Source organism: Schistocerca serialis, chromosome 7 (assembly GCF_023864345.2).
Source record: "Schistocerca serialis cubense isolate TAMUIC-IGC-003099 chromosome 7, iqSchSeri2.2, whole genome shotgun sequence".
NCBI lineage: Eukaryota > Metazoa > Arthropoda > Insecta > Orthoptera > Acrididae > Schistocerca > Schistocerca serialis.
Window position 1 is genome coordinate 93,971,005 of NC_064644.1, and position 27,769 is coordinate 93,998,773.

A 27,769-nucleotide genomic window follows, 5' to 3' on the forward strand; every position below is an offset into this window, starting at 1 on the left:
TTGTTGGCCTCTCCTGCAATGTCTGTTCAACCAACGTTTTTCTCAGGAATGTGGAATGTCACAAACTCGGGACAGCAGTTCTACATCTCTCACAATACAATTCTGTGGTGTAATGAAAAATCCACATGCACTGGATGAGCAATCCCTACATTCACAAAAGATTGGCGTGTTCTGTGCAACATCAGTGTGTCGCATCATCAGACATATCTTTTTTTTCCAAGTCTAATGTGAAAAGTGCAGTTTGCACTGAAATGTTTCACAAACTTGTAAAATAGCTGGGTGATTAAGAACTTACCCTCAGCTGGTACCAACAGGATGGGGCCACTTGTCACACATTTCAAGTGATCATGGCTGAGGTTGGAATCATTTTTCCCAAGCAGAGTGATTTTGAAAGGACTGTGGCCCTCAAGGTTACCTCATTTACCACCAACTGACTTTTTTTATGGGGTGGCCTAAATGGCAAGGTCTACAGGAGCAAATCATACAACTCTGAAGATTTAAACGAGAACATCGTCCACAAAATCCAGGCAGTAACACCAAAGATTCTGGCAGCAACATTCGAGAATCTGCAGAGGCGAGTTCAGCTGTGTTTACAAGTTGAGGGTGGTCAATTCCAGCACCTCTTGTGATTCACCTTTATTTCCCCATGAACAAGGTAGGACATGTTCATTTCATTTCATTTCCTGCTTTTTACGCAAAGCCCTTAAGTATAATTTAAGCAAATGTATGTTTACAAGGCCTCTTTCGAGCTGGACACCCTGTATAATAGGGCAGTGCTTTGGTGAACGTGTCATTTGTACTAAGGTGATTCATGTGAAAAGATTTCCGAAGTGATTATGGGCACACAATGGGAATCAACAGATGTTGAATAAGGAGTGGTAGTTCCAGCCAGATGCAATGGACATTCCGTTTTGGAAATAGTTAAGGAATTCAGTATTTCAAGATGCACAATGTCAACAGTGTGCCGAGAACATCAAATTTCAGGCATTTCTTTCACTGCGGAAAATGCAGTGGCCGATGGTCTTCATTTCATACAGTTGTCAGTACAAACAAACAAACAAAATTAAACAATGGAAAATCCACTGTTGTACATGTGTGTGTGTTTGTCAACTAATTTTGATGAAGGCCTTACTGGCCAAAAGCTATATTTGTGACAGTCTTTTTGTTATGCCTAACTGTGACTCAGCATCCCTACTATCTTGAAACACAAAATTGTATGAAATAACCAAAGACATCAACCTGGGATGTAAGATGAATGTTTATACCACGACAATGGAGTGAAATTTGGCACTAATGGGCTATGGCAGCAGACGACCAATACGAGTGCCTTTGCTAACAGCACAACATCACCTGCAGTGCCTCTCCTGGATTCCTGACCATATCAATTGGACCCTAGATGACTGGAAAATCAAGGTCTGATCAGATCAGTCGCCATTTCATTTGGTAACAGCTGATGGTAGGGTTTGAGTGTGGGATAGACTCCACAAAGCCATGGGCTCCAGTTGTCAATGAAGCAGCACTGTGCAAGCTAGTGGCGGCCCATAATGGCATGGACTGTGTTTACATGGAATGGACTGGATCACCTGATCCAGCTAAACTGATCATTGCCTGGAAATGGTTATGTTTGGCTACTTGAAGATGATTTGCAGCCATTCATCGACTACACATTCCCAAACAATGATTGAATCTTTATGGATGATACATTTGTTGGCAACTGGTTTGACGAACATTCTGGACATTTTGAGCAAACGATTTGGCCACCCAGATCGCCAAATGTGTATTCCATCGAACATTTATGGGACATAATCGAGAGGTCAGTTTGTGCACAAAACCCTGCACCAGCAACACTTTTGCAATTATGGACAGCTATAGAGGCAGACTGGCTAATATTTCTGCAGGCAATTTTGATTCCATGCCACACTGAGTTACTGCACCACCCACAGAGGCAAAAAGAGTTCAACTAGGAAGTGTCTTATGACTTTTGTCATCTCAGTGTAACACCATTCTAATGTCTAGCTTTGTCATTCACCATGTTCTACACAGCCCCTAACTACATAAGCAAAACTTACTTTCATAAGTTTCTGATTAGTCGTAACTTTTAAACTCAATGGAGGTAAGCACGATGACTACAATACTTCTCTGCCAAATGTTGTTGTCATCTGTGTGAGTGAGAGGGAGAGAGACAGAGACAGAGATTGGTATTAATCAAGAATCAGATAACATCATAATAATTATAATTTATTTAAACAGTCAATGGCAAAGGAGGAATTGAGAGTGCCAAAACACTTCCTGAAAAGAACAAATTGTTTCCTCACAACTAATGAAATGGATCTCTAGCAAGATTGCAAAATCTCATAAATCCAAAATTATCAGTTCTGAGCTGCATGTTTCTACACATTAAGAACTGTGTCCTGCATACGATGAGAAATCTTTGATCTCATTACATGTATGCTTAGTTGTTCACCTACATACTAACAAAAACTTGTAAATTCTAGCATTCAAATCTTAATATATGAAACCTTGTATCTCAGAAGAATTATTCTGCTCTGGAATTTAACATGCATCAGTCATTGTTGTGCCAATGTAATAATTATTTAGAATTTTTTGATGATATTTACAATGTTTGCCTAGTTTAACAGTGTTATAATGGAGTGATTAATACACAACAAGTTACTAATTGAGCAGGCAATCAGTTAATGTATGCAAAAAATTAAATAGATTATCGAAAATGTTAACAAATAAGGCAGATGTGAGGTGTGCCATTCTTTCTCCACCTTATAGTATGTTATTACACCAAAGCATAACACTCATTTTGTAGATAGATGGATAATAATATCATGCTTTAGGCCTATAATTATTATACAGACTATCCCAGAAGTACACATCCAAACAGCGAATTTTGATATTGCAGGAAACTCAAATGCAAGTACATAATCACACATCACGGGAAAGTAAAATATTGAAGATGACACTATAATTGTCAGACATTTTCTGCCCAGAAGTTCCAGCTACATTATCAACAGGTTCAGTTATAACGCTACTATAGCAGAGGAACCTGAAGGCTCAGAAGTAGATGATCTGAACTTGACAAGAAAATGAAGGAATAGAGCTGGTCTCCAACTGGGGGTAATCCATGGAGTGGCACCACACCACCTCTCCTACACAGTAAAACTTCAAAGCTGCACCACCTTCCAGTAATGTCACGGTGACAGTGTTCTGGGGCTCTAAAAGGGGTTATTCTATTTGATGTTCTCCCTCAGGGTGCAACAATCAAATCTGAACTGTATTGTTACCTTGAGGAAATTGAAGAAACAATATCAGTGTTCATATTCACAGAAATGCAAACGAACTTCTCTTCCTCCATAACAACGCAAGGACTCACAAAAGTCTGTGCACCTGAGAAGAGCTCACAAAACTTAATTGGACTGTTCCTCATCCATCCTACAGCCCAGATCTTGCACTTTCCAACTTCCATCAATTTGGCCCCATAAAAGATACACTCTGAAAATGCAGTATGTTGATGATAAGAACATTATTGATACAGAAAGAGGTTGGCTCTGATGTCAACCTGTGGAATGGTACCTCACCAGCATACATGCCCTCCCAGTAAGAAGGCATATGGCCGATGCACTGAACAAAGATTATGTTGAAAAATAGGATTTTGTAGCCAAAAGAGCGGGGGATATTATGGAGTATTGTAATCATAAATAAAAACAACCTGCTTTCAGAAAAAATGTGTATGCTCCTCATACCATGGACGTGCAAGTAGTGCAGTCAGTCCTTGCACCCCAGACCAATTGTCATTGTATTAAACAGAAGCTGGTGTGCATTCCACATGCAGAAAGAAAATGAGGTGCTCTACTCCCCAGTTGATTATGTGGATGTTCTAAAGTAAGTGAGGTATGAAAAACAAGCCCAATGTAGACTACTCTCAAGTTCAGTGCTATAAATCAGTTTGTCCAGAGAACAAAGTAGGCGAGCCTGGTGTTACAGGTGTATTGGCAGTGAGGTATAAACCATCCATGGGTACCAAATATAAACTGGATTTTGAAGATGTTAGGAATTACTTCTGAGATGACCTATTACAGTGACCAGTAATGTAAGAACATCTGTACATAGAACCATCTACAATTTCTGCACTAAAGTATCATGATTTAACATCTCTAAAATCAGTTATTCCAAAAGATTATAATCTTTTTTATGGATGCCTCATTTACACAAAACTAACTTTTATTTTTGTGTGAGAAGACTTTAAATTCATATTTAATTCATGTTATGTGTCTGTATGCTCAGTTCTGTTAGTAACATTAAAAATTATATGAGTGCAAAAACTCTTTAACTTCTTGTGTTTTAACAATGATTTGGTTGCAACACCTTGTATATCACTAAATAAGGTCACTAACACCATAAAAATTGCCAAATAATGTGTGCAACAGATATTGTTACTTTAGTTTATGACTCAGTGTCTCTTTAAACTAGCATGACTTGCATCACTTAAAACTTTTACATATTATAATGTTATTTTAGTTTCCTGTAAAATATGTGTTTTTTGAGATATGATGTTCTGCTATCTTAATTATGCATATTCTAAACTAGCAAGTAAGTGAAGAAAGAAGCTGAAGTAGTTCCCATATACAAGGAAGGAGTAATTAGCCGCATAAACTCTGGACATAAGCTTCACATAAAGATCCTCACTGCCAACCCTAACGAATAACAGATATTATTTTGCCTGAAGAACAGATTATGTCCTGTAATGGTAATTCTTGTGTTTATTAAGTTTTTGTTATGAAACACATCATCGACAAAAAGACAGAATGAAACTGCAACTCCTATATTATGTTTGTTGATCGTGTTAAAGCTTTTGACAGAATACTGAGAAGTCAGCTCTGTGTAATCACAGCTACTGAAGAAAACTTGAAGAAAACTCTTATTATAACATTCAAATGTGTCTTACTGCTATAGTGATGTGCAAACAAGAAGGTGGTTGTGTGCAGAGAAGTATGTAAAACACTTTGGGGCATTGTCAGTCTCCTGACACATGCTACAGCTGTTTCCTATCCTGGTAACTGGCACTACTGTAGTAAGTGCCAGATTGGACCAGTGTTTCTGCTTCAGGCTCATCCTAGAACAGTTTATATGCTTCGAAAACTGTTGCAGTCACTCCTTAATGTACTACTTGTCATGTTCACTTTATGCCACACATATTGAACACTACTGTGACTAAGTACCTTCACTATACATAAACTAACATGAAAGTTCAATGCTAAATGGCCTATGCGCATCCTGAAGTGCAGCTATAGACAAATGTGGTAGACTACTGGCTGAACTGTCATGTGGTACACTTCTTCTTGCCACTGCCTGCCTGCCTTCTTAGGTACATACCACTACAGCTACCTCCAAGTCAGCTGTTAATAACTATCTATTAAACAGGTTGGCACATGTATCTTCCTTGGCTGTATACACTCACATTTTGAGTAAACTGATATTAAACATAAAACTGAATATGCTGTAAAACAATTATAACCCTAAAATACTAAGTGATGAAGGACACAATACCGGAATTTTACAAGACAAAGGCGGTAACAGGAAGCAACTATGATGCTGCAACATGAGTCCTTACTGGCAAGAAACAGAAGTAGAACCCAACCCCAGAAACGAGGTTTCTTCAATTGATTATTGAAGCAACATGGGGAGATATAGCCTAACTCTCACCATCTACAGCCTAAGTTAAAGAATCACACAAAATCACCGGAGGTGAAAATTTCATGCATAAAGGATGAGTGACCCACATTTATCAAGAGCAATAGCAGCCAAGTGGCTTCCAAAGAGTGGGTAGGCTGAAGATCCAATGGAAAGATCAACAGTGGCTGAAATCCAAAGTTCATAATCTTTAATCACAGTGGTTATAACACCAAGTGTATATACTGATGGCTTGTATGTCACTAGAACAAATGTATTATTTATCAATAATCCTACCAACTGCATACGACAATGGTCTTGGAAGCGGATAGGAACTGTGGTAAGCAAACACCATAGCACCTTCAGTTCTAGCCCCTAGTCCCCTCCCCCCTCCAAAACAAACACACCCAAGTGACTAAAAGAATCATTGTATTGTCAATCCAGCAGTGTGCCTATTCCATGCCATGCAATTCAATCGATACTAATTGGTAATTATAAAATAATGTTTTCTCACAGCATGAACAGAGAAAGTTGTTACCATTTTTATTTGGGTGAGTTTAAGACACAAAAAGAGTGCAAACTGAACCGATAAATCTTAGTCTTACCTTCGGTACTTCAACAGCATTTTTCTTTATTCTTCTTTGACGGCACTTTTCCTTCCCTCCATCTCCCTCAGCACCAGACTCTTTATCACTACTTCTTGATTTTTCACTACCTTTCCGCTTCTTAATGATTCTCTTAACCCTAAATATTGATGGTAGAGCTAATTCGCCTGCCCTCACATTCCCCGAGACAGAACCTCCCCTGGCAATAATACAAAAGCGATTAAAATCTTGTATCAATTTTTCCACTTCTAACAGAAATGCAGGATCCACGACACGTCTCTCCGGTTTCACCAGTCCTAGCTTTTTCTTTCGTTTTTTGTGTTTGTGATGTGATATTCCAGGAGGAAAAGAATGTACCCTTGGTAACTGTCTAGGCTTCACTAGTTTCTGCACTGTAATTGAATGAGAGTTAGAAGCTGAAAGTGTCCCTGAATTTGTAATATGTCTTTGCCTGGGGCCACGTACTCCCAGTCGTCTCTCAGTTTCTGGAATTTTACTCTGAGACATATCGTGCCTCCTTCTACCTTTCCTACGTCTTTCCTCAACAGTCACTTTAGAACGCACAACAGTTTCAGCCTTCTTCTGGCTGTTTTCTCTCAGTCTCACTCTAGAAGATTTAACAGGAAACCTCTTAACTTCAGTAGACTCAGTCTGAAGAGATAGTTCAGATCTCCTGCTTACTCTCACATTTACATCACTAAAAGTAGCACAACCTTTCTGTTTCACATTCACTTCACCACTACTGTCATTCCTCTGTAGTTTTCCTACAGGTGAATCCTCACTAGCCTTGCCTTGATTTGCAGCCTTTCTCTTCACTGGGCTCCTACTTTCAGCCTCCTTCGAAGTTTTTCTGTCCATAGTAGGTAGCGGAAGATTGGGCTCCAACACAGGAGGGGCCTTTTTAGGTCTTCCAGGTCCTCGTTTTATGGGAGCCACAGGAACAGGTGATGGAGTAGGAGGAATTTCGTCACCACTGTCAGTACCACTAGCAGTTACTACAGCTGAAGCACTGTGAAATGATACATGGTTTTGCACTGGCCTCTTCCTTGCGACCTTGACATTCTTCCTCAGTTTTGGTCTGCCCGGACCCCTACGCTCAGTTCGTGGACGGCGTATGCACTTAGTGTTCTTAGCTGGCCTTCCAGGACCACGTTTCACAGGTCCTTTCTTCCGCCTACCAGAAAACAATGCAGGAGGTGGAGTGGCAGTATCCCGTGCTGGACTTGGCAGAGGTGAAGAGGTCTTCTGCGTGTTCGGTGCAGGAGAATGAACTGCCGTATGGGAAGAAGGTGAACAAGACTGGTGAACTGGTGAGCCGGCCACAGATTGGATTCCACTGTCTGGAGAAACATTAGACACCGAACAGTCTAAACGCATGTAAGCTTCCAGTTCTGGCACCAGTTTGCTGGGTGCCGTAGGGCATTCCGACCGATTTGTCGACTCGGCAGCTGGTTGAGGTGGTCTGATGACTTTTGGGGGTCGGCCCCTTTTTCGCCTGTGTGGAACATCTCTCTGAGTAGCTGTCTTGTTTGTATCCTGTACTGAAGTTACAGTAGCTGCCTGTGATGAAAGTATCTCTGTCTTTTCAACAAACTGCTGAAGCAATGATGAAGAATATCCACCAACAGATGAAGATGGTGCAGCTCCATCTGGGATGTTAGCTGGTTCTTCAGTTGCCTCTCCACTTTTTGCAGCTGTAGCACTCCTCGTCATGGCTGGAGTAGCCTCTTCACTGTCTATATTTATCCTCTTAATTGCATCACTCACAACTTGTTCTGGTAGTTCTACATCACTACTGGATTCAGCTCCTGTGGTTGCTCGTTGCTGTGCAACTGCTGCAGACACTTTCCCACTTTCTGAACTGACATCTTCAAAACCATCAAAAGGAGGTCCTGCTTCATCTTCATGGTTGTCTATTGTTACAACATCTGGAAGAATAGCTGCCAAGTCCTCCTGGTTGATTTCCTAGAAATAAGAAACTGTGTTATTTTCACTGTTGGTGACAACAAATACAGTGTATAAATAATATTTTTAAGAAAGTCATCAGCAAATTCAACAAGAAAGCTGGAAATAGAGTATTCAAGCAGTTTACACTATATCAGCGTGATGATACCTGTGTTTCTGGAGCACGTATACATGTAGTATACGTATACATGTAGTACACTAACCTGCAGACAGATTACCAATGCAAAATTGTCACAATTAATTATTTTTGAGAGCTCTTGTGAATATGTTTAAAAGCTAATAGACAACACTGACAATAACTTTTATAAATTTCTGTTGGAAATGAGAATAAGGCTTAAACATAAGAAAGGAAACGGATTTAATCTTACGACACCTACAAACAAAACAAAAATAATATTTCCTGAATAAAGAAGTGGAGGAGTTCTGGGTTTAATAAACAATTGATAATGACGCCATTAAGAGATGGAGCATAAACTAAGAATGGGGAAGGGAAACGGCTGTTTTCTGTTCATAGGAATCACCCCAGCTTTTGTATTAAACAATTTATGGCAACTGTGAAAATCTATGCCTAGAAGGCTGAAAGAGAATTTGAACTAATATCATCCTGAATGAGAGTCTAGTATCTTAATCATTGCACCGAAGGGGATGCAACCGCCCCCCCCCCCCCCCCCTCTGCTTGGTGGCCTTTGGTCCTAGGGAGGGCCCAGGGACAGCCCCATTTTTAATCAAATCCCAAATGAGGCCAAAATATGCTCAGTAAATAAGAGGCAATTTGGAGTTCGAGGACTCATATGTACGCAGAATACGAGGGTTGACTGAAAAGTGATGCCTCCACCTTTGTAGCTCTTCAACAGTTGGCAGCATTGGTACACAGCAGGTACTGGCTTGTTCTGTAAGCTCTTCTCCACAGCTCCACTTGGCAGGTAGCCTTAGCATTGAACGGTTGTGTTGTTACAGTGTGAAGTACGGAACACTGTGCAGACGGTCGGTCAATGTAATTTAAGCAACGTGCAGTCATTGAATTCTTGACAGGAGAAGGTGTCCCCCCAAAGGAGATTCATCAGACAATGAAAACATGTTGGTCCAGAATTTTACCGTGTGGGTATACAGGCGCTGGTTCCAAGATGGCGTAAGGCAGTTGAGAGGGATGGAAATTACGTGGAGAAATGAAAATATTGTCCCTAAAGGATGTATCTACACACTGTAAAACTTTCAAACATGTAGAATAAGAGAGGTATTTAAAAAAAAATTGTGCATTTCTTTTGGAGTGGCCCTCGTAACTTAAAATTTTTTTGGAGACCAAATGAATACATTAGCTGATGTAGGACTTCCCTTTAACTTCCATCTGAAACTCTCGGGGATACCCATCAGAATGGGAAAAACTCAAAACTGTCCACTTGTGCATGCTCTCCAGAACACCTTGACTATCCTGTTAACTCCTGTTAACTCCATTTCATTCTTCATAAATCTTGATTAGAAGTAGTACATAGTTAATGTAAATTTTCTTTGATTTTTATTGTGGCGTCTTACGCTAGTTTAAATGGTAAGTGTTTTATCATATACCTAAGAAGAGCTCAAAATGTAAATACTTGCATTTCTATTTAGATTACTATCATGTTGAAATTTTTTAATAGATACTATCAGGATCAGAAATGCATGGAAACTTAAAGTTCTATAATCCTTTGCAAACAATAGATTCTTACACGACGTTGTTTCCCAGTACACAGTAAATTGCAGAATCATGATGTATAACAAACAAATGATGCTTTATCAAATAGTAAAATAATCTTTTCATCCACTGAAAAAATTGGCTTTATTGTCAGCCACAATATAAACCCTATACACAACATTCATTTGAAAATGAATCATGATAGTACTTATCTACTTTCTCGAGCCCAAAGACTACATAAACAGAAAAAATTACTGTTATGGATACGTAGGCCATGATCTGCACTGAAATAATCTTTCAATTTTTTAAAAAAAGATTTCATCCATCTAGCTCCCATGAAAGGAAGTTATGAAAAGCAAAGTCTCACAAGGCCAAATTAGTCACTGTATCTTTATCCAAATACTTTTCGACTCATGGAGAAAATAAAGATGACGAAGAAAAGGGTAATCAAAGTGTTGAATCTGGCTCCAGTGTACACACAATTTTTATGTTGAGACTCAGATGATAAACCTACTGTTTGTGATTTTAATGAAAACTTTTGCGTGACACTGAAAAACAGATGATAAAGACAGTAATGATGAGAAAATTAGTGAGAATGAAAATACTTCTGATGCATCTAACTTAGACTCCTCTTCATCCAGTGATACTGTACACTGGCCAGTATCTGCTATAGAGGATATCACAACTGTGATTACTGAAAGCGTTTATGAAGTATATCAAAACAAGGTATCTATAAAAAGACAAGGTGAACACACTACATGAACCCATTGACATTTTAGTTTTTCGTGGATTTACTCACGTTTGAACAAGACGAAACATTTAACGAAATGGATGTTGTATTCACCATGAACAAAGAAACTGTACTGTTTTTGCTGCCGATTATTTGCCTCTGAGAGCAGTATATATATATATATAAAATAAAAAAAAATTCCTCACTTCTGTCAGTGGTGAAAATTGAATCCTAACATACCAAAACATGAATATCATCTGAACATCTATCAAATTTTGAAAAATGCAGAACACTCTGTATGGGCTTGAAACTTAAGAAAAGGCTCTGACAAACATAATCAGAAGATTGTCCTCGATGAGATCACGGAATTGAGGAACATTTTACATCACTGTTTAGATATTGCACTATTTTTAGTCCAGTGAAAGCTTGATTCCTGTGGTGACGGTAAAGACATTTCTTTGGGAAACAGAAATTTTCTTAAAATTAGTGCAATTGATGACAAAATCTCAGTATTACAGCTGGAGGAGCCTGCTGGTGAATCAAAGAGAGTATCTTATTATTGGTCAAAAGGGATACAAAATGAATTTAATTTTATTTTAGGTGAATACATTTAGGAAAAAATTATTGCAGATATAAAAAATAAATATTATGGAATAATTTTTGACAGCACTCCCAATGAAAGAAGAACTGACCAAATGAATGAAATATTGATATGTCCATAAAGAAGACAAAATTGTGGAAGTTCCAAAATCCTTGTTAGTTTTTTATGTCAGGAAAGACTGCAAAGGATATGTCAAAATATATTCAACAGCACCCAGAAAAAGACGGGCTGATATTGTGTTATGCATGGCTCAAGGGTATGATAACACTGTGCCAATCTCTGATATACATGGAGGAGTATTATGAAAAATTCAAGAAGTCAATCCAAAAACCATTTTCAGTCCCTGTGCAAATCATTCCTTAAATCTTTGTGGAGTTTGTGAATTCTCATATATTTATTCCCTTTGGCATCATCTGCTTTGCACTCATGAAGAGGTTATTTCAATCTCCTCATCATCTACATACAGATGAGAATTACTTAGAGAGAAATAAAAACGTTTGAAACAACTGTTTGATATCCACTGGAGTGCGCATTACATTTCTGTTAAAGTCATAAAAAGAAAATGTGGAAGCAACTGTGAGCACTTTCGAAGATATGCAAGTGTCATTCAAGGCAAATCTTGATACTAGATCTGTAGTAAGCTTGCTCCTTCACATATAACTGCATTTTATCTTTTTGAGCAACATCAACTTTTGGCACATGACAGTGGAGAAGTCAATTTAGCTGAAGAATATATATATAGTCTTCACATAAGACTTTGGATAAAGGACTCACCAAATTAAAAACCACGAATGAGATTTTTGTGATGGAAAGAACTATAATTATAGACAATGCTGTTACTTTTGGCACTAAAAAATACTATGATATGAACATTAACAATGATCAACAAGGAAGAAGGAGGGTAGATAAAACAACGTCAGGTAAACTAGCTCATGACACTGGATTAACAATTCACCAAAAAGTTTGTTGATCGGTGTTTGAATGTATAGAATGATTTCTACACGAGTTCTCACAACAATACATGATCATTAAAGATATCATCAAAATTTTCCAAACTGTTGAAACAAAATTTATGCTTGAAGCTTCCAATAATGCTCTGGACAGTCTGGTAGAAATTTACGATGAGTTAGATAAAGAACAGGTGGTGCAAGTAATAGTCTATGTGCAATGAATATAATTGTAGATGTTGTTGCTAGACAGACAGCCCAAGAAATCCTTCAATTTATAATTAAATGGGACTTCACTGAATCATTACCCTGTACATCACTTATAATCCAATACTTCTTGGCTATTTGTGTCTCAGTCACAAAATGCTAAAGAATGAATTAAGAATGGCTAGCTAAACTGTACATTTTACTAACTGAAAGTAAAGTGTCACATAAAATACATTTCAATGATTTTATTGAGAATTTCGGTAAAATAAAGACACCAAAACATGTACTATAATAACATCAATAATAAATACTACCTCGTACTATGATTACGAAGCTAACTGACATTATAATTGTAAAAGGTTTGTTTCCAAGTATATAAAATAAAAAATAATTTTCTTATTCTATTCATTATTATTCCTTTGCACTGTCTGATGGTAACTGCGCTAAATGCCGATTCATATTTTCTCACATACATCTTTAAGTATGTGCATTACAATTACTAGTATGTAGAATACATACATTATAAATATTTGATTTCTTTATCAGTCATGATATCTATATTATTCATATTTTACAAAATGTACAGCACATATATCAATTTCTAAACAGACTGGAGACCATGTTTAGTTTCATCACAACAGGTCTCTGAAAGGCTTAGGCTGTCATTGCACCATACCACCCTTGTTTGGTATTCTTGAATAAGATCTACCATACAACAATATTAATAGAAGAAAAGTGAAAGGTAGTATGAAAATGATTAGTCAAAAGGAATCAGAAATTCCTTTAGGTTATTACAGGGCCCAGCATATTCGGCTGTTCATACCTCTAGATGCTCTGTTATAGGCAGGGTCTCAGACTGGACCTCAATATGACCCAGCTCCTGAGCTAGTTGTGAGATCTCTGCTACCTCTCCATCCTCATCACTATCTGACTCATCATCATCAGTGTCAGTGTTGCTGCGGGGTGTATGGACACCCCTCCCACGTCCACTGCCACCTCCAGCACAAGGGTACAGGCTCGGTGAGGCAGGTACACGCATACTGTATAGTGCTGCTGTGCGGCCACCTACGGCCGAAACCTGCAACAACAAGAAACAAAAATAAAATGTGTAAAGTTGCAAGAGAAGTGTAGCACTTCGTATTGCTACATGTATCAACTGACATTGTGACAAAGGAAGCTGGAATATTTTTACTTCCCCTCTTGTTTTGCCATTTACCTCCTTAAAATTTCTTTTTCCACTTTCATAAAAGAGAAAGGTTAGCCCTCAGTTTTAATTTTGTGCTTAGTTTTATGTATGTTATTGATTTTCCAATCTATTTCAACTATTCCTAGTTAGCATCTTTTGTTATAGGGTGAAATCAGTAATTGTTTTGTATCTTAAATTCTATTGTTGACATACAAACAAATATAAATTCTGTACTAATTATAAACATTTGGGAGACGAAACAATAGCATTCTTAAAGGATCTATTTGCCTCTATTCGAAAACATGTTAGCAAAACCAATCCTTTATGAATTCCAAAGTAATTAACAGTTTTGTCGAGAGTATTGTTTACATAACTACATTTGTTAATTTCATGATTTAAACAAATAATTCGGTTTAATCCTTGCAGTAGAAGAAACTGTTAAAAAGAACAAATTTTTCGATGTAGTCAGTTAATTTAATGAGTTAATTTTTAATTTTAATTTCTGTAAATTAAACTTAGAACAATGTGTAGTTTCAGCACCTATTATTGTGATGGCTAGATTTTTGGTCACGAGTCAGTCAGTCCACAACCAAGTTTCAGAAAAGGAACCTGTGTTGGTTGGAATGTCAACAAAGCATCAACTTAACAGTGAAATAAGTGGTACACCAATAGGCAGTGTGTTAAAGCAATGACAGTGATCGTTTAATTCATGCTACAGACTGTGAGCTGCGCGGTTAGGCTTTTACTGCTCGTAGATGTACAACAGTAAATTTATTGTAGCAGTATGTGGATGTTCACCCGCTAACTATTAATGAGGCTTATGGAAAGTTAAACAATAGTGCACATTGGCCATATTAAATGTACCCCATTTTTCAGACAGTGTAGCAATGCAGTACGTCGACACTGGGAGGGTGAGGAGGAGGGAGAGGGGGGGGGGGAGAGAGAGAGAGAGAGAGAGAGAGAGAGAGAGAGAGAGAGAGAGAGAAAGAAAGGGGGGGGGGGGGCGGTGGCAGAACCGCTATAACGTCTTACAAATATCAGGTAGTTGAGATACACATCAGTGAAGCATGGATTTGTTTCACTTCATTGAAAACTGTTGTTTCCCATAAGGCTAGTACATCATGGGGTTTACAGTGATGGATGATATTCTACATTAGCTTTCTCTTCAGCAATTTTATCAGTTTTTTCTAATTGGCTTTCAACAATGTGCAAGAAAAAAACAGCTCATAGTAACTGCAACTTTATTAGAGAATAACTTGTATGATGCTTGTGAACTGAAACTTTAATAAATTAGGTACAGACAGACAGTATTTCTTCTTACTGAGGAATGTGAGCTTTAACGATGCAAAAAATACATTATTTTGCAATGAATATACAATCATTTATATTTAATTTCTATATCTCTTTGTATGAGAAGAATTAATACTTCCCAAACCTTTCCAGCAGTTTGTATCTTTTACTTGTCTCCTATTCAGGAACGCCAACTATATTTTGGCACAATTACACGAAAATGAAGCAGATATTCTTTAAGTGAACATATTCGAACTCTGATACTTGACTGAAAATAAGTTTGTAATCAACAGTTCACTGAAACCTAACCTTTGGGTGCCCTTTATCCTGCTATTGTTGAGTCATAAATAGTATGTTACTTCTCCTATTTTGTGGAGAACCAACCATACCTGTATGCTACTGCGATCAACCCCCCCCCCCCCCCCCCCCCCCACTCCCACCCTGGGAGGAATCCATGTACCCCTACAATCTGTGTCTAGTGCATGGTGAAACATGATATTGTTTTTTAAAGTGTGGTCAAGTGTGATATTGTTTATGCATTGTGTATCTGGTGTGAAACACGTGAATTAGTCCCATATTTACCTAGGTCAATGTGGAAAACTGTCTTAAAACCACCTCCCATGGTGAATCCGTGAGGCAGATTCAATTTGGGGCTAATGCATCTCCCTGTGTTACAGAATCAAGTACTCTGATGCACTCAGGTGTCCTGGCAGTTTCATAATGCTGTAAAATTATATCTGAGTATGTTTCATTCATTAATTTTGTGTTTGCCTATTAGTGGGAGCTGTGGTTATATCTGTCACTATTATATGAAATGGCAATTCTGATCTCCCACCTGCACAACAAGCTCTCTATCTTATCTGCCCAAACATGAAAGAGATATCATATAATGATGCCCAAAGTAGGTACTTAGAATTGCAGGTACTTGGTTCTCTTTAACGTAATTGAATTTGCTCAGCACATTCAGTTTTCATCAAGAAATCATTATCCACAAGAAAATGTAATTGCTGTATGTGAATTCTGTGCTATGTTCTGGGCAACAGCACACAATTAAGCCACTTCTGACATTAAACATCTTCACTGATTAAACAAACACACCTATTCAATAATATTTAACTTTCTAGTGTGCACTGCGTGAACAGACAAACACCTGAGCCCAAAAATTTTTGCCATTATTTCTCCATTGATTGGCGACTCCATAGAGTGCTGTGTGCACAACGACCATATATGTTAAATTAGAAGGTAGGTCAGTGTTGGCTGTAATTTTGATGGTTTATTGACAGCAAAACGTTTCATAGGTTTGGTTACTGGTGATAACTTGACACCAGTGCCTATGAGCTTTAATTTGTACATTACAGCACTGAAGATGATCATTATGTGATCGAAAATCGATTTTGCTGGCAGTAAACCATCAAAATTGTGGCTAACGCTGACCTTCCTTCTAATTATTTCTCCAGGTAATCACACCACACAAAATTATCTACTGGATGTTCATAATATGCTGTGTTTCTATAAATGAATTTTTATCTGTCTGAGTTAAAAATGATAATCAGAGTTTCATTCCACAGTTTCACTGATTTTTGGGTTTTGTTTACAGCTGTATTCTTTTAATAACACTATTTGTGACATGTTCAATGATGTGTACTGATGGCACTGCAAACTGAATTATATTAAACACTCATTTTGTCATACACACAATCTGCAAACTGAATTATATTAAACACTCATTTTGTGATACACACAATCAGTTTCAAGAGATTGTCTTTACTCACACACTATATTTTTAGATATGCTCAACTCATTAACTAAGTAATCAGTGTTTGAGGAAGCCACATAGACGAGCTGTGTTCAGTCTCAATACCGGAAGCGATTTCTGAATAGTAACCTTTGGTACAGGGCACAAACTTGGATTTTACAATAACAGGCCAGCTAATATGGATGCCCATAAAGACCCACTATCATTTCAAAAAATCATAACTTGGTAACTATTAGAGATAGAGAACTGTGGTTTGTTGTAAAATGTTTAGCACCTCTCAGTTTTTCTTTTTGTTCTATGTTGCAGATTTGTCTTGAAGTGCACAAAACGGTGACAAACCAGAAGGTTGCAAAGTGTCGTCTGGTGTGCAGAGTCCAAGTCTGCAACAATGCTACTGCAGAATTATCGAGTTCATATGGGAGGGCATCCGCAGAAACAAGGATGAGATGGTTCAAAAAAATTTGAAGAGACAGACTGTGTCAAAGAGCTGTCTGAAAGCAATGGCTCCTTGTGTCCCAAGCAAACGTATTGGCAGCGACCAGAAGTCAGTTCGTCTTGCATTGTGAAAACTGCAAGAAGCAAGATCAACTGTCCATAAAATGATACATAAGCAGTTACGCCTTTTTGCTGTAACAGTCCAAGTATTGGAGCTTAACAATCGTCCTCTGCAGTATTTGATCGTATGCCCCATAGTGGCCTCCACACATACTGACAATGACGACTTGAAAGTCCCACTTTTCGTATGAAGCAACATTCAACATTTCGGGACATGTGGATTGCCACATTAGGATATGGGCTTCAAAAAGCAGCACAACACACATCCGTTATAGCCACAAGCTTCATGTTTGGTGTGGCCTAATGCATGACAGGCCCATGTTTCTTCAAAGAGAATACCATCAACGGAAATGTTTAGCTGGACATACTGAAACAGTTCCTGCTACGACAGATCGAAGAGTTTAGTCGTCCATCACTGTCCAGCATGATGGTGCACCTCCACATTGGTGTTAGAACATGTGGGATATGCCGAATGACACACATTCTGAGAGATGGATAGCTCGTGATGATCCCAACACATGGCTCTGTGCTCTCCTGATGTCATACCATTAGATTTCGTTTTGTGGGGTTATATCAAGGATTGTGTGTACACAACAACAGTCAATGAGATCAGAGCTGTTGATGCTGCAGTGCTGACCTGTACATGGATGGAACTCAAATATTGCTGTGATGTTCTGTAAGTGATGGGTGGGGCGCATATTGGAATTTTCGCACAACTGAAGAAAAAGAAAAGAATCCAAGAGCTGCTAAATGGTTTAAAATAAACTACAACGCTGTATCTCTAATGGTTTCCAAGTTACGATTTTCTGGTATGACAGCAGGATCTTACGGCCACCCTGCAGGCTGCGGCCTTTTCAGAGAAACCTCCTAGCATTCACTTTCAAGGGACTAAGGCAAACTATGGGAAACTTAAATCTGGATGACTACAGGGGGATTACTGTTCCTCTCTTTCGAAATGGGAGTCCACTGTGTTAATGACCATTTCATCCCTCTGAGCTTTCACAGAAGTAAATTTTGATAGAAAAGAGGCTGGTGTACTATCAAATGCACTGTCCAATATTTTCCCCCAATAATGTGTAGGCAGAAGATGAAGCAGTATCAAGTCAGACTTGCCCCACACAGCCTGGGCCTAGTTATGGTATCACATTATCATCAGATGGGTGCATATCTTCCATAGTGTTGTCAGAATCTGAACTCAATGTAGGCCTTCTATGAGTTGTTATATGCTCGTGTTAAAACTACTTTTACGTCTATACCCTGCAAGCCACCTTAGTTTGCGACGGAGAGTGTTTTTGGTACCATCTCTCTTCTCCCCCTCCCTTTTCCATTTGCAAATAGCAGATGGGAAGAATGTATCATTAAACCTCTGTATTAGTTCTAATTCTGATTGTCTAATTGTGTCCATTTTGCGATGCATATGTGGGAAGAAGTAAAACGCTGCCTGGCACTTTTTCGAATGAACATTCTCGGAATTTCAACAGTCTGGCTGAATTTAATGCACAACACATCTCTTCTAGTGTCTGCCACTGGAGTTTTGCAGAGCATCTCCGTGCCGCTCTTCACTGAATATTTTCTACCTCTTCTTTTCACCCAACCTGATAAAGTATCCGAGACTGTAGCAATACAAAGAAACGGTCGAACAATTGCTTTGTAGGACATTTTTCGTGAGTGAATTACTTTTCCTTGTGATTTTTCCCACGAGTCTCAATTTCACAATTAGTTTTATGTAGTCATTTCACTTTAGATCACTCCGGATATTACTCCAGCGTATTTTCCGGTAGTTACCTTTTCCACTGCTAGGCACTGGTACTCCGTGCATTCTCTGTATCCAGCTGATCGTGCAGTGTGCTTTTAGGCAGCCTTGTGACAGAAAAACAAGGCCTCAGCACCAATGTCTTCTCTCAGCTCTCCTAGTACGGCATAATGAATGGTTTAGTCCCTTAACAGTCCTTGTAGATTACAAGATAAATGGTGGTAACACTCTGATGGGAAAAGTACTGTTTCCACGGTGTTGACTTAGGTTGAGAAGAAGGCACTGCTAAGCTGCACATTCGTGAGGCACCTTTCGTAATAAACGTCAGCGGGTAGACGGCGGCTGCCCCACGTGGGGCTCTGCGAGGGAGATGCTAATCAGCGGCGGCGCCACGCAGCCGACGACTGCCCGCTGACTCACTGCCGGGCCAACTACGCGGACGGCCGACGGGGGCGGGCTTTACCTACGTATTAGTCACTTCACAGATGTCGCGCCATCCGTGACTGCCAGGCGCCGCGCTACTTGACGGCTAATGCTCAGCAGCCGTTCCTCCTCACCAGTGTTTTCACTATCGAGTCAGGAACGTCCACAGAAATGGGAATTTCTTCACAAATTATCAGTAGGTAGATAAGTACCGTCAGAATCGAACTAGGTCGGCATTTAGAGCCTGGAAGAATTAGGGCTTCTTGTTGTGGGATACAAACGCGAGAGGATAAATAATGATCTGCCGACTCCAGTCCCGCAGCCGAAAGAAAATTTACGTCCTCGTATCTAACATCTTCAAAAATTAGAAACTGCGTTTATTATATTTTGATTCACTTCTTTTCTGGGAGAACCATTCAGCATTTATACTCTACTATGAGAAAGTATGAGATGAGTGAACTACATTATCAGTACCTCACGAGAGATCTAAAGGCGGGCTCATCTGTATCTCTATTAGGTCGGTTGATCGGATAGTGCAATATCAAGATTTATGAGGCATTTATAAGTGGCAGTGTCTACATCTACATTTATACCCGGCAAACCATTATGAAGTGCAGGGCAGAGGGTACGTTCAAAGTGCAGGGCAGAGGGTACGTTCCATTGTACCAGTTAGTTAAGATTTCTTACCGTTCCATTCACGTACGGAGTGCGGGAAGAATGATGGTTTGAATGCCTCTGTGCGTGCAGTAATTATTCTAACCTTATCCTCTCAATCCCTATGTGGGCGATACGTAGGAGGTTGTAGTATATTCCTAGCGTAATAATTTAAACTCGGTTCTTGAAACTTTATTAATAGACTTTCTCAGGATAGTTTATGTCTATCTTCAAGAGTTTTCCGGTTCAGTTCATTCAGTATCTCTGTGACACTAGACCACGGATCACACAAACCTGTGACCATTCGTGCTGCCCTTCTCTGTATACGTTCGATGCCCCCTGTAAGTCCTATTTGGTACGGGTTCTACAAACTTTAGCAATATTCTAGACCCGGTCGCACGAATGATTTATACGCAATGTTTTGTGGATTGACTGTATTTATCTGGTATTCTACCAATGAACCAAAGCCTACTACCTGCTTTACCCACAACAGAGCCTATGTGATCATTCCATTTCGTATCCTTACAAAGTGTTACACCCAGGTTTTTGTATGAGTTGGCAGATTCCAACAGTGACTCACGACCGTACTTTGATAATAAGCGTAGGTGTGGTACTGGGTCCAATGATTTTCGGAAATCAAGAAATACAACACCCACCGGACTGCGTTGATACAAAGCTTTCAGTATGTCACGTGACAAAAGTGCGAGTTTGGTTTCACATGATCAACATGTTCAAAATCCATGCTGGCTGGCACTGAGGAAGACATTCTGTTCAAGATACCTCACTGTGTTTGAGCTCAGAATATATACTAAGATTCTACAACAAATCGTTGTCAAGAATACTGGACGGTAGTTTTTGTGGATTACTTCTGCTACTCTTGCTACGGCAGCCACTGAAGGGATCACGCATTGCTCTCTTGACAGCCAAACGCGTCTCATTTAGCATCTGTCCATCTGTAGCCCTATGCTTTGTGTCCCGATGCAGGGCCGCAACTCACTGGAAATGGAGGAAAAAATGACCCATAACCATGTGTCCGGAAATGCATCGTCGCCACGGCAGATGGCACTGACAAATGGTAGTTCCTCTGACCACGTGCCGTGTGTTCCTTGTGTGTTGCAGGCTGTGTGATTGACACAGCGCACTGTAAACAGCAGAATGGTCCGGATTCACATCGGAACAAGCCAGGATGGTGTTTGTGTGCGGCCAAGCAGACGGAAACGGTCGAGAGGCAGCACAGCTATACCAAAACAAGTACACTCACAGACAGCAACCACACCACGCAACATTTAAAGCCCTTTCTGGGCGTTTGTGCGACACGGGTCCTTTGAGACAGACGAACGTACAGGGAGGCGGCGGACTGTGCCTACACGAGATTTGGAGGACCGGGTTCTACAGAATATTTAGACGAACCATAGTACAAGCTCCTGGCTATCACTCACAATTCCACGAGGCCACTTTGAACATCTGTTGTGACGTGAACACGATGCACCTCTGTACTGTGCTCCGGGACGATTTTCTGTCGTTGCACGCACACCGTGCATTTGCAGACACATTTTCATGGGGCCTTTTTTCTACCATTTCCAGTCAGGCATCCGTCGCTGCAGTTTGCCGGTTTCAATAATATTCACCCTGCGTAACATATTAGAACACTGACACACTTGACGGAGTAAATATTACTGCGAGTGACTGCAGATATCCGCTACTGTAGAGTCTTTTCAGTGTGAAAGAGTAGTACACTGAAGAGCCAAAGAAATTGGTACCTGTCTATCGTGCAGGGAGCCCGCGAGCATGCAGAAGTGCTGCAACACGATGTGGCATGGAGTCGACTAATATCTAAAGTAGTGCTGGAGATAACTGATACCATGAATCCTTCACGGCTTTCCATAAAGCCGTAACAGAAAGAGGAAGTGGAGATCTCTTCTGAACAGCACGTTGCAAGGCATTCCAGATATAGTCAATAATCACAGTGGGGAGTCTGGTGACCAGCAGAAGTGCTTAAACTCAGAAGAGTGTTTCTGGAGCCACCGAGTAGCAATTCTATACATGTAGGGTGTCGCACTGTTATGCTGGAATTGCCCAAGTCGGTAGGAATGCACAACGGACATGAACGGATGCAAGTGGTCAGACAGGATGTTTTCGTACGTGTCACCTGTCAGAGTCGTACCTAGACGTATCAGGGGTCCCATATCACTCCACCTTCACACGCCCAACACCATTACAGAGCCTCCACCAGCTTGAACAGTCTCATGCTGACATGCAGGTTCAATGGATTCATGAGGTTGTCTCCGTACCCGTACACATCCATCCTCTCGATACAATTTGAAACGAGACTCATCCGACCAGGCAACATGTTTTCAGCCATCAACAGTACAATGCCGGTGCTGAAGGGTCCAGGCGAGGCGTAAAGCTTTGTGTCGCGCAATCATCAAGGGTACATGAATGGGCCTTAAGCTCCGACAGCCCAAAAAATGGCTCTGAGCACTATGGGACTTAACATCTGAGGTCATCAGTCCCCTAGAACTTAGAACCTAAGGACATCACACACATCCATGCCCGAGGCAGGATTCGAACCTGCGATCTTAGCAGCCGCGCGGTTCGGGACTGAAGCGCCTAGCACCGCTTGGCAACCGCGGCCCGCTCCGAAAGCCCATATCGATGATGTTTCGTTGGTTCGCACGCCGACACTTGTTGATGGCACAGCATTTGAAATCTGCTGCAATTTGCTTCTGTTATGTTGAACGATTCTCTTCAGCCATCGTTGGTCCCGTTCTTGCAGGGTCTTTTTCCGGCCGCAGCGATGTCGGAGATTTTATGTTTTACCAGATTCCTGATATCCATTGTACACTTGTGAAATGGTGGTACGGGTAAATCCCCACTTCATCACTACTTCGGAGATGCTGTGTCCCATCGTTCGTGCGCAGACTATAACACCATGTTCAAACTCGCTTAAATCTTGATAACCTGCCATTGTAGCTGCAGTAACCGATCTAACAATTGCGCCAGACACGTGTTGTCTTACACAGGCGTTGTCGACCGCAGCGTCATATTCTGCCTGTTTACATATCTCTATTTGAATACGCATGCCTATACCAGTTTCTTTGGCGCTTCAGTGTACAACAAACACTGGTATCCGCGCAAAGCTCTCTGCCTTCAGAACGTGCGTGGGACACCCTGTAGCACGCCAGCAGCCGCCGCCACCGACTCTTCCAGACCCGCGTGCAGGGATGCATCGACAGCCTATGGACAAATCTTGAAGCAACTCTTCACGAGAGGATGACCTGTCGCTACCAGCCTAGCAGTAACCGTACTGTCTTGGTCTAAGGCATGTATCGTATCTGTGCCTAACGATTTCTGTTTAAATTGTTTTGTGCTTTCGAATTCTTTGGCGCCTCTGTAGGGAAGGGATACAACGATTTGACTTCAAGAGAATTTTCTCAAATACATGAGTAGTAAATCTCCTGCGAGTATGTGTTACCTTGTCCTGTCACTTATCCTACATGCTACCGTTTTGTTATTATTATTATTACGCTTAGCTTTTGGGTAGTCTGTGCGTTAGTAAACAGCTGAGAATAAAAACGAAAACGTGGACGATATAGGAACTGCGACGCTGGCGTTCCCTCTGCGACTCCGCGGTGAGGACGCGTGTTGCGACGGCTGCCTGCGCTGCTACCGCGGACCGGCAACGCAGCGCGGCGCGGCAGGTGCGGCCGAGCGCCCACTGGTCAGGCCGGAACCTGGCCGCCGCCGCCGACGCCGCGCTGGACCGTCCACAGCCGGCCGGGATCAATATCGCCGCCACCGCCGCTGCCTACCTACCTAACACAACAGTTACTGCGGGGTACTAGGCCTGGACTTGTGTGTCCCCCTCCCTGTCCTCTTACCTCTTGGCAGAGTTAGATCAGAAGCACACTTCCGTCTTGTTGACCAGTCTGGTGTGGCAGTTGAAGAAAGCAAAACGAATGCCGAAGTTTTAAATTTCACGTTTAAGAAATCGTTCACACAGGAGAGCCGTACAAACATACCGTCATTTGACCATCGGACAGACTCCTGTACGGACGACATAGTAATAAGCATACCCGGCGTAGAGAAACAACTGAAAGATTTGAAAACAAGTCAGTCACCAGGTCCGGATTGAATCCCAGTCCAGCACAAAGTCCAACCGACTGGAAAAAAGCGCAGGTGACTACAGTATATAAGAAGGGAAAATTACACACCAATATTCCGAACTTCAGTTTTTTGAAGAATCGTTGAACATATTCTCAATTCGAATATAATAAACTTTCTTGAGACTAAGAAACGTATGTCCACGAAAGAAAGCATCGCTCGTGCGAAACTCAGCTTGCCCTTTTCTCACATGATATTGAGAAATATGGATGAAGGGCAACAGGCAGATTCCAGATAGCATCTGACATGGTGCCCCATTGCAGGCTGTCAACGGGGGTACTAGCATATGGAATAAATCCACAGGTACGTCAGTGGCTCGAAGACTTCTTACATAGTAGAGCCCAGTATGTTGTCCCCGACGGCGGATGTTCAACAGAGGCAAGGGTATCGTCAGAAGTGCTCCAGGGAAATGTGTTAGGACCGCTGTTGTTTTCTATATACATAAATGATTTGGCGGACAGGGTGGACAGCCATCTGCAGTCGTTTGCTGATGATGCCATGGTGTACGGTAAGGAGTCGGAGTTGAGTCACTGTAGGAACATACAAGACGACTTAGACAAAATTTCCAGTTTGTGTGATGATGGCAGCTAGCCCTAAATGTGGGAAAAAGTAAATTAATGTTCGGAAACAGTATTACTAGTGTCCTGCTTGACTCAGCAAGTCGTTTAAATATTTGGGCGTAACGTTGCAAGGCGATATGAGGAAGGAGCATGTTAAAACCGTGGTAGCGAAGGAAAATGATCGACTTCGGTTTATGGGAGAATTTTAGAAAAGAATGATTCATTTGTAAAGGAGGCCGCATATAGGACGCTGGTGCGGCCTATTCTTGCGTTTTTGGGATCTGTACCAGGTCAGACTGAAATGAGATAACGAAGGAATTCAGGGACGGGCGGCTAGGTTTGTTAACTGTTGGTTCGAACAACACATAAGCGTTACGGAGATGCTTCGGGAACTCACATGGGAACCCCTGGTGGGAAGGCGACGTTCTTTTCTTGAAACGCAATTGAGAAAATTTGGAGAACCGCCATTTGAAGCTGTCTACTACCGTCAACATACATCGCGCATAAGGACCACGACGATAAGATACGAGAAATTTGGGCTCATGCGGTGACGTACAGACAGTCGTTTTTCCCTCGCTCTATTTCCGAGTGGAAGGGGGGGGGGGGGATGACAAGTAGTGGTACAAGGTACCCTCCGCCACGCACCGCACGGTGGCTTGCGAAGAACCGATTTAGATGCAGAATACACTGCCTATTCCAGATCTATACACGTAACAGGCCCAAGCCCAGTTGAGCCGAGCATTTATGCGAAATATTTCGGAACGTCTATAGGCACAAGAGATTCAATGATCCGAAAAAGGCATATTACTTCTGAATAACTACACTGATGGGAAAAAAATCGCAACACCAAGATAGAGTTGTGCGATATAAACGATTGTTGGTAGGCAGGCGTGTTTTTACATCTGGAAGATGAAGTCTATTCAAATTCCTGCCAGTTGCATAAGATTGACGCTAGTTGCGCCACTATGAGGAGGCAAATCATGCTTGCTTTAAATACCCGATATAACGGTTGTTGAGAGAGAGTTACCTTTCAGAGGTGACCTAAAAATAAATATAAAACCTAAATAACGGCGATTGCTATTGTTTTATTCGACCATCATTTGCGATTTCGGTGATGTCAAGTGAGAGCTAATTGGAGGGCATGGTTGAGGTCTGTTGTGTTTTCTGATGAAATCTGGTTCTGCCTCGGTGCCAGTTATTGATGACTGTTAGTTACAGGGAGCCCAGTTGATAGCCTGCGATCAACCTCCCTGCGCCCTAGAAACACGGGATCTACACCTGGAATTTTGGTCTGGGGTGCGGTTTCATATGACAGCAGGAGCACTCTCGTGGGTATCCCACGCACCCTGACTGCAAATTTGTAGGTCAAACTGGTAATTCTACCTGTTCTGCTGCCATTCATAACAGAATTCCAGGGGGTGTTTATCAATAGGATAACTCCCGCTCAGATGCCGCTGTTGTAACCCAACATGCCCTACAGAGTGTCGACATGTTGCTTTGGCCTGCTTCATCACCAGATCTGTCCCCAATCTTGCACATATGGGACATCGTAAGACGACAACTCCGGTGCCAAACACAACCAGCATTAAGCATCACCGTACTGTCCGATCAAGTTCAACAGGCATGGAACTCCACCACACAAACTGACATCCTGCAACTGTACAACACAATACATGCACGTTTGCATACTTGCATTCAACTTTCTGACGGTTACACCGGCAATTAGTGTACCAGCATTTTACACCTGGAATGCGTTCATGGGCTCTTACAGTAACCTATGGTCCTGCAATGTCATTCACTTATATATGATAGGCCGGCCGAAGTGGCCGAGCGGTTCTAGGCGCTACAGTCTGGAACTGCGCGACCGCTACGGTCGCAGGTTCGAATCCTGCCTCGGGCATGGATGTGTGTGATGTCCTTAGGTTAGTTAGGTTTAAGTAGTTCTAAGTTCTAAGGGACTGATGACCTCAGCAGTTAAGTCCCATATTGCTCAGAGCCATTTGAACCATTTTAAATATGTTACCTCGACAAATGTACTCCCGAAATTTCATTACTCTACATTAAATTTTTTTGTGCTGCATTTTTTTCTTTCAGTGCATAAACTTTCGTTGGAGTCTCACTCGTAGATCTAAAGAGAAAACAAGTAAATGTTGAAACTTTTCTAACGCTAACAGTCAGTTTCATACACAGGGCACGCACGTAGTTCCTAGCATTCGGGTTCCTTTCTTCATCGTCCTTATTCCACAGCTTTCCGCATAGCTCAGAGATAATTATGTTGGCGAAAGGCCGTTTTCGGTGTCCTGGTTCAAAATTTACACTGAGGTGACAAATGTCAGTCGGGCCTCCTTTTGCTCGGCGTAGAGCACCAACTCGACTTGGCATGGACTCAACAAATCATTGGAAGTCCCCTGCAGAAATATTGAGTCACGCTGATTCTATAACAGTCCATAATTTCGGAAGTGTTGTCAGAGCAGGATTTTGTGCACGAACTGACCTCTCGATTATGTCCCATACATGTTCAACGGGACTAATGTCGAGCAGTCAGGATGGTCAAATCATTCGCTCGAATCGTCCAGAATGTTCTTCAAGCCAATCGCGAACAATTGTGGCCCAGTTACACGCCGCATCGGCATCCATAAAAATTTCCATCGTTGTTTGGGAACATGAAGTCCATGAATGGCTCAAATGGTCTCCAAGTAGCCGAGCATAACCATTTCCAGTCAATGATTGGTTCAAGTGAGTGCCATCGGCCAGTCCGTTGCCCTTGGTGAGAGGTAATACCTGCTATGTGGTATTCTCGGCACACTCTTGACGCTGCGGATCTCGGAATATTGAATTCCCTAACGATTTCTGAGATGGAATGTTCCATGAGTCCACCTCCATTCCGCCTTCAAAGTCTGTTAACTCCCGCCGCGTGGCCATCATCACGTTGGAAATCTTTTTGCATGAATCACATGAGTACAAATTGCAGCTCCGATAATGCACTGCTCTTTTATATCTTTTGTACGCGATGCTACTGCTGTCT

General features: G+C 41.2%; 1 protein-coding gene across 2 annotated transcripts in view; it reads right to left on the reverse strand.

Moving 5' to 3' along the window:
• LOC126412618 (histone-lysine N-methyltransferase ash1) overlaps positions 1–27,769 on the reverse strand; it is a 328,316-nt gene that overhangs the window by 66,912 nt on the left and 233,635 nt on the right. For both annotated transcript variants that reach the window (XM_050082287.1, XM_050082288.1), the window contains 2 exons: positions 13,227–13,481; positions 6,285–8,249 (listed from right to left, as the gene is read on the reverse strand). In XM_050082287.1, coding sequence (XP_049938244.1) covers positions 6,285–8,249; positions 13,227–13,481 — 2,220 coding nt within the window. The remainder of the gene's footprint in view (positions 1–6,284; positions 8,250–13,226; positions 13,482–27,769) is intronic.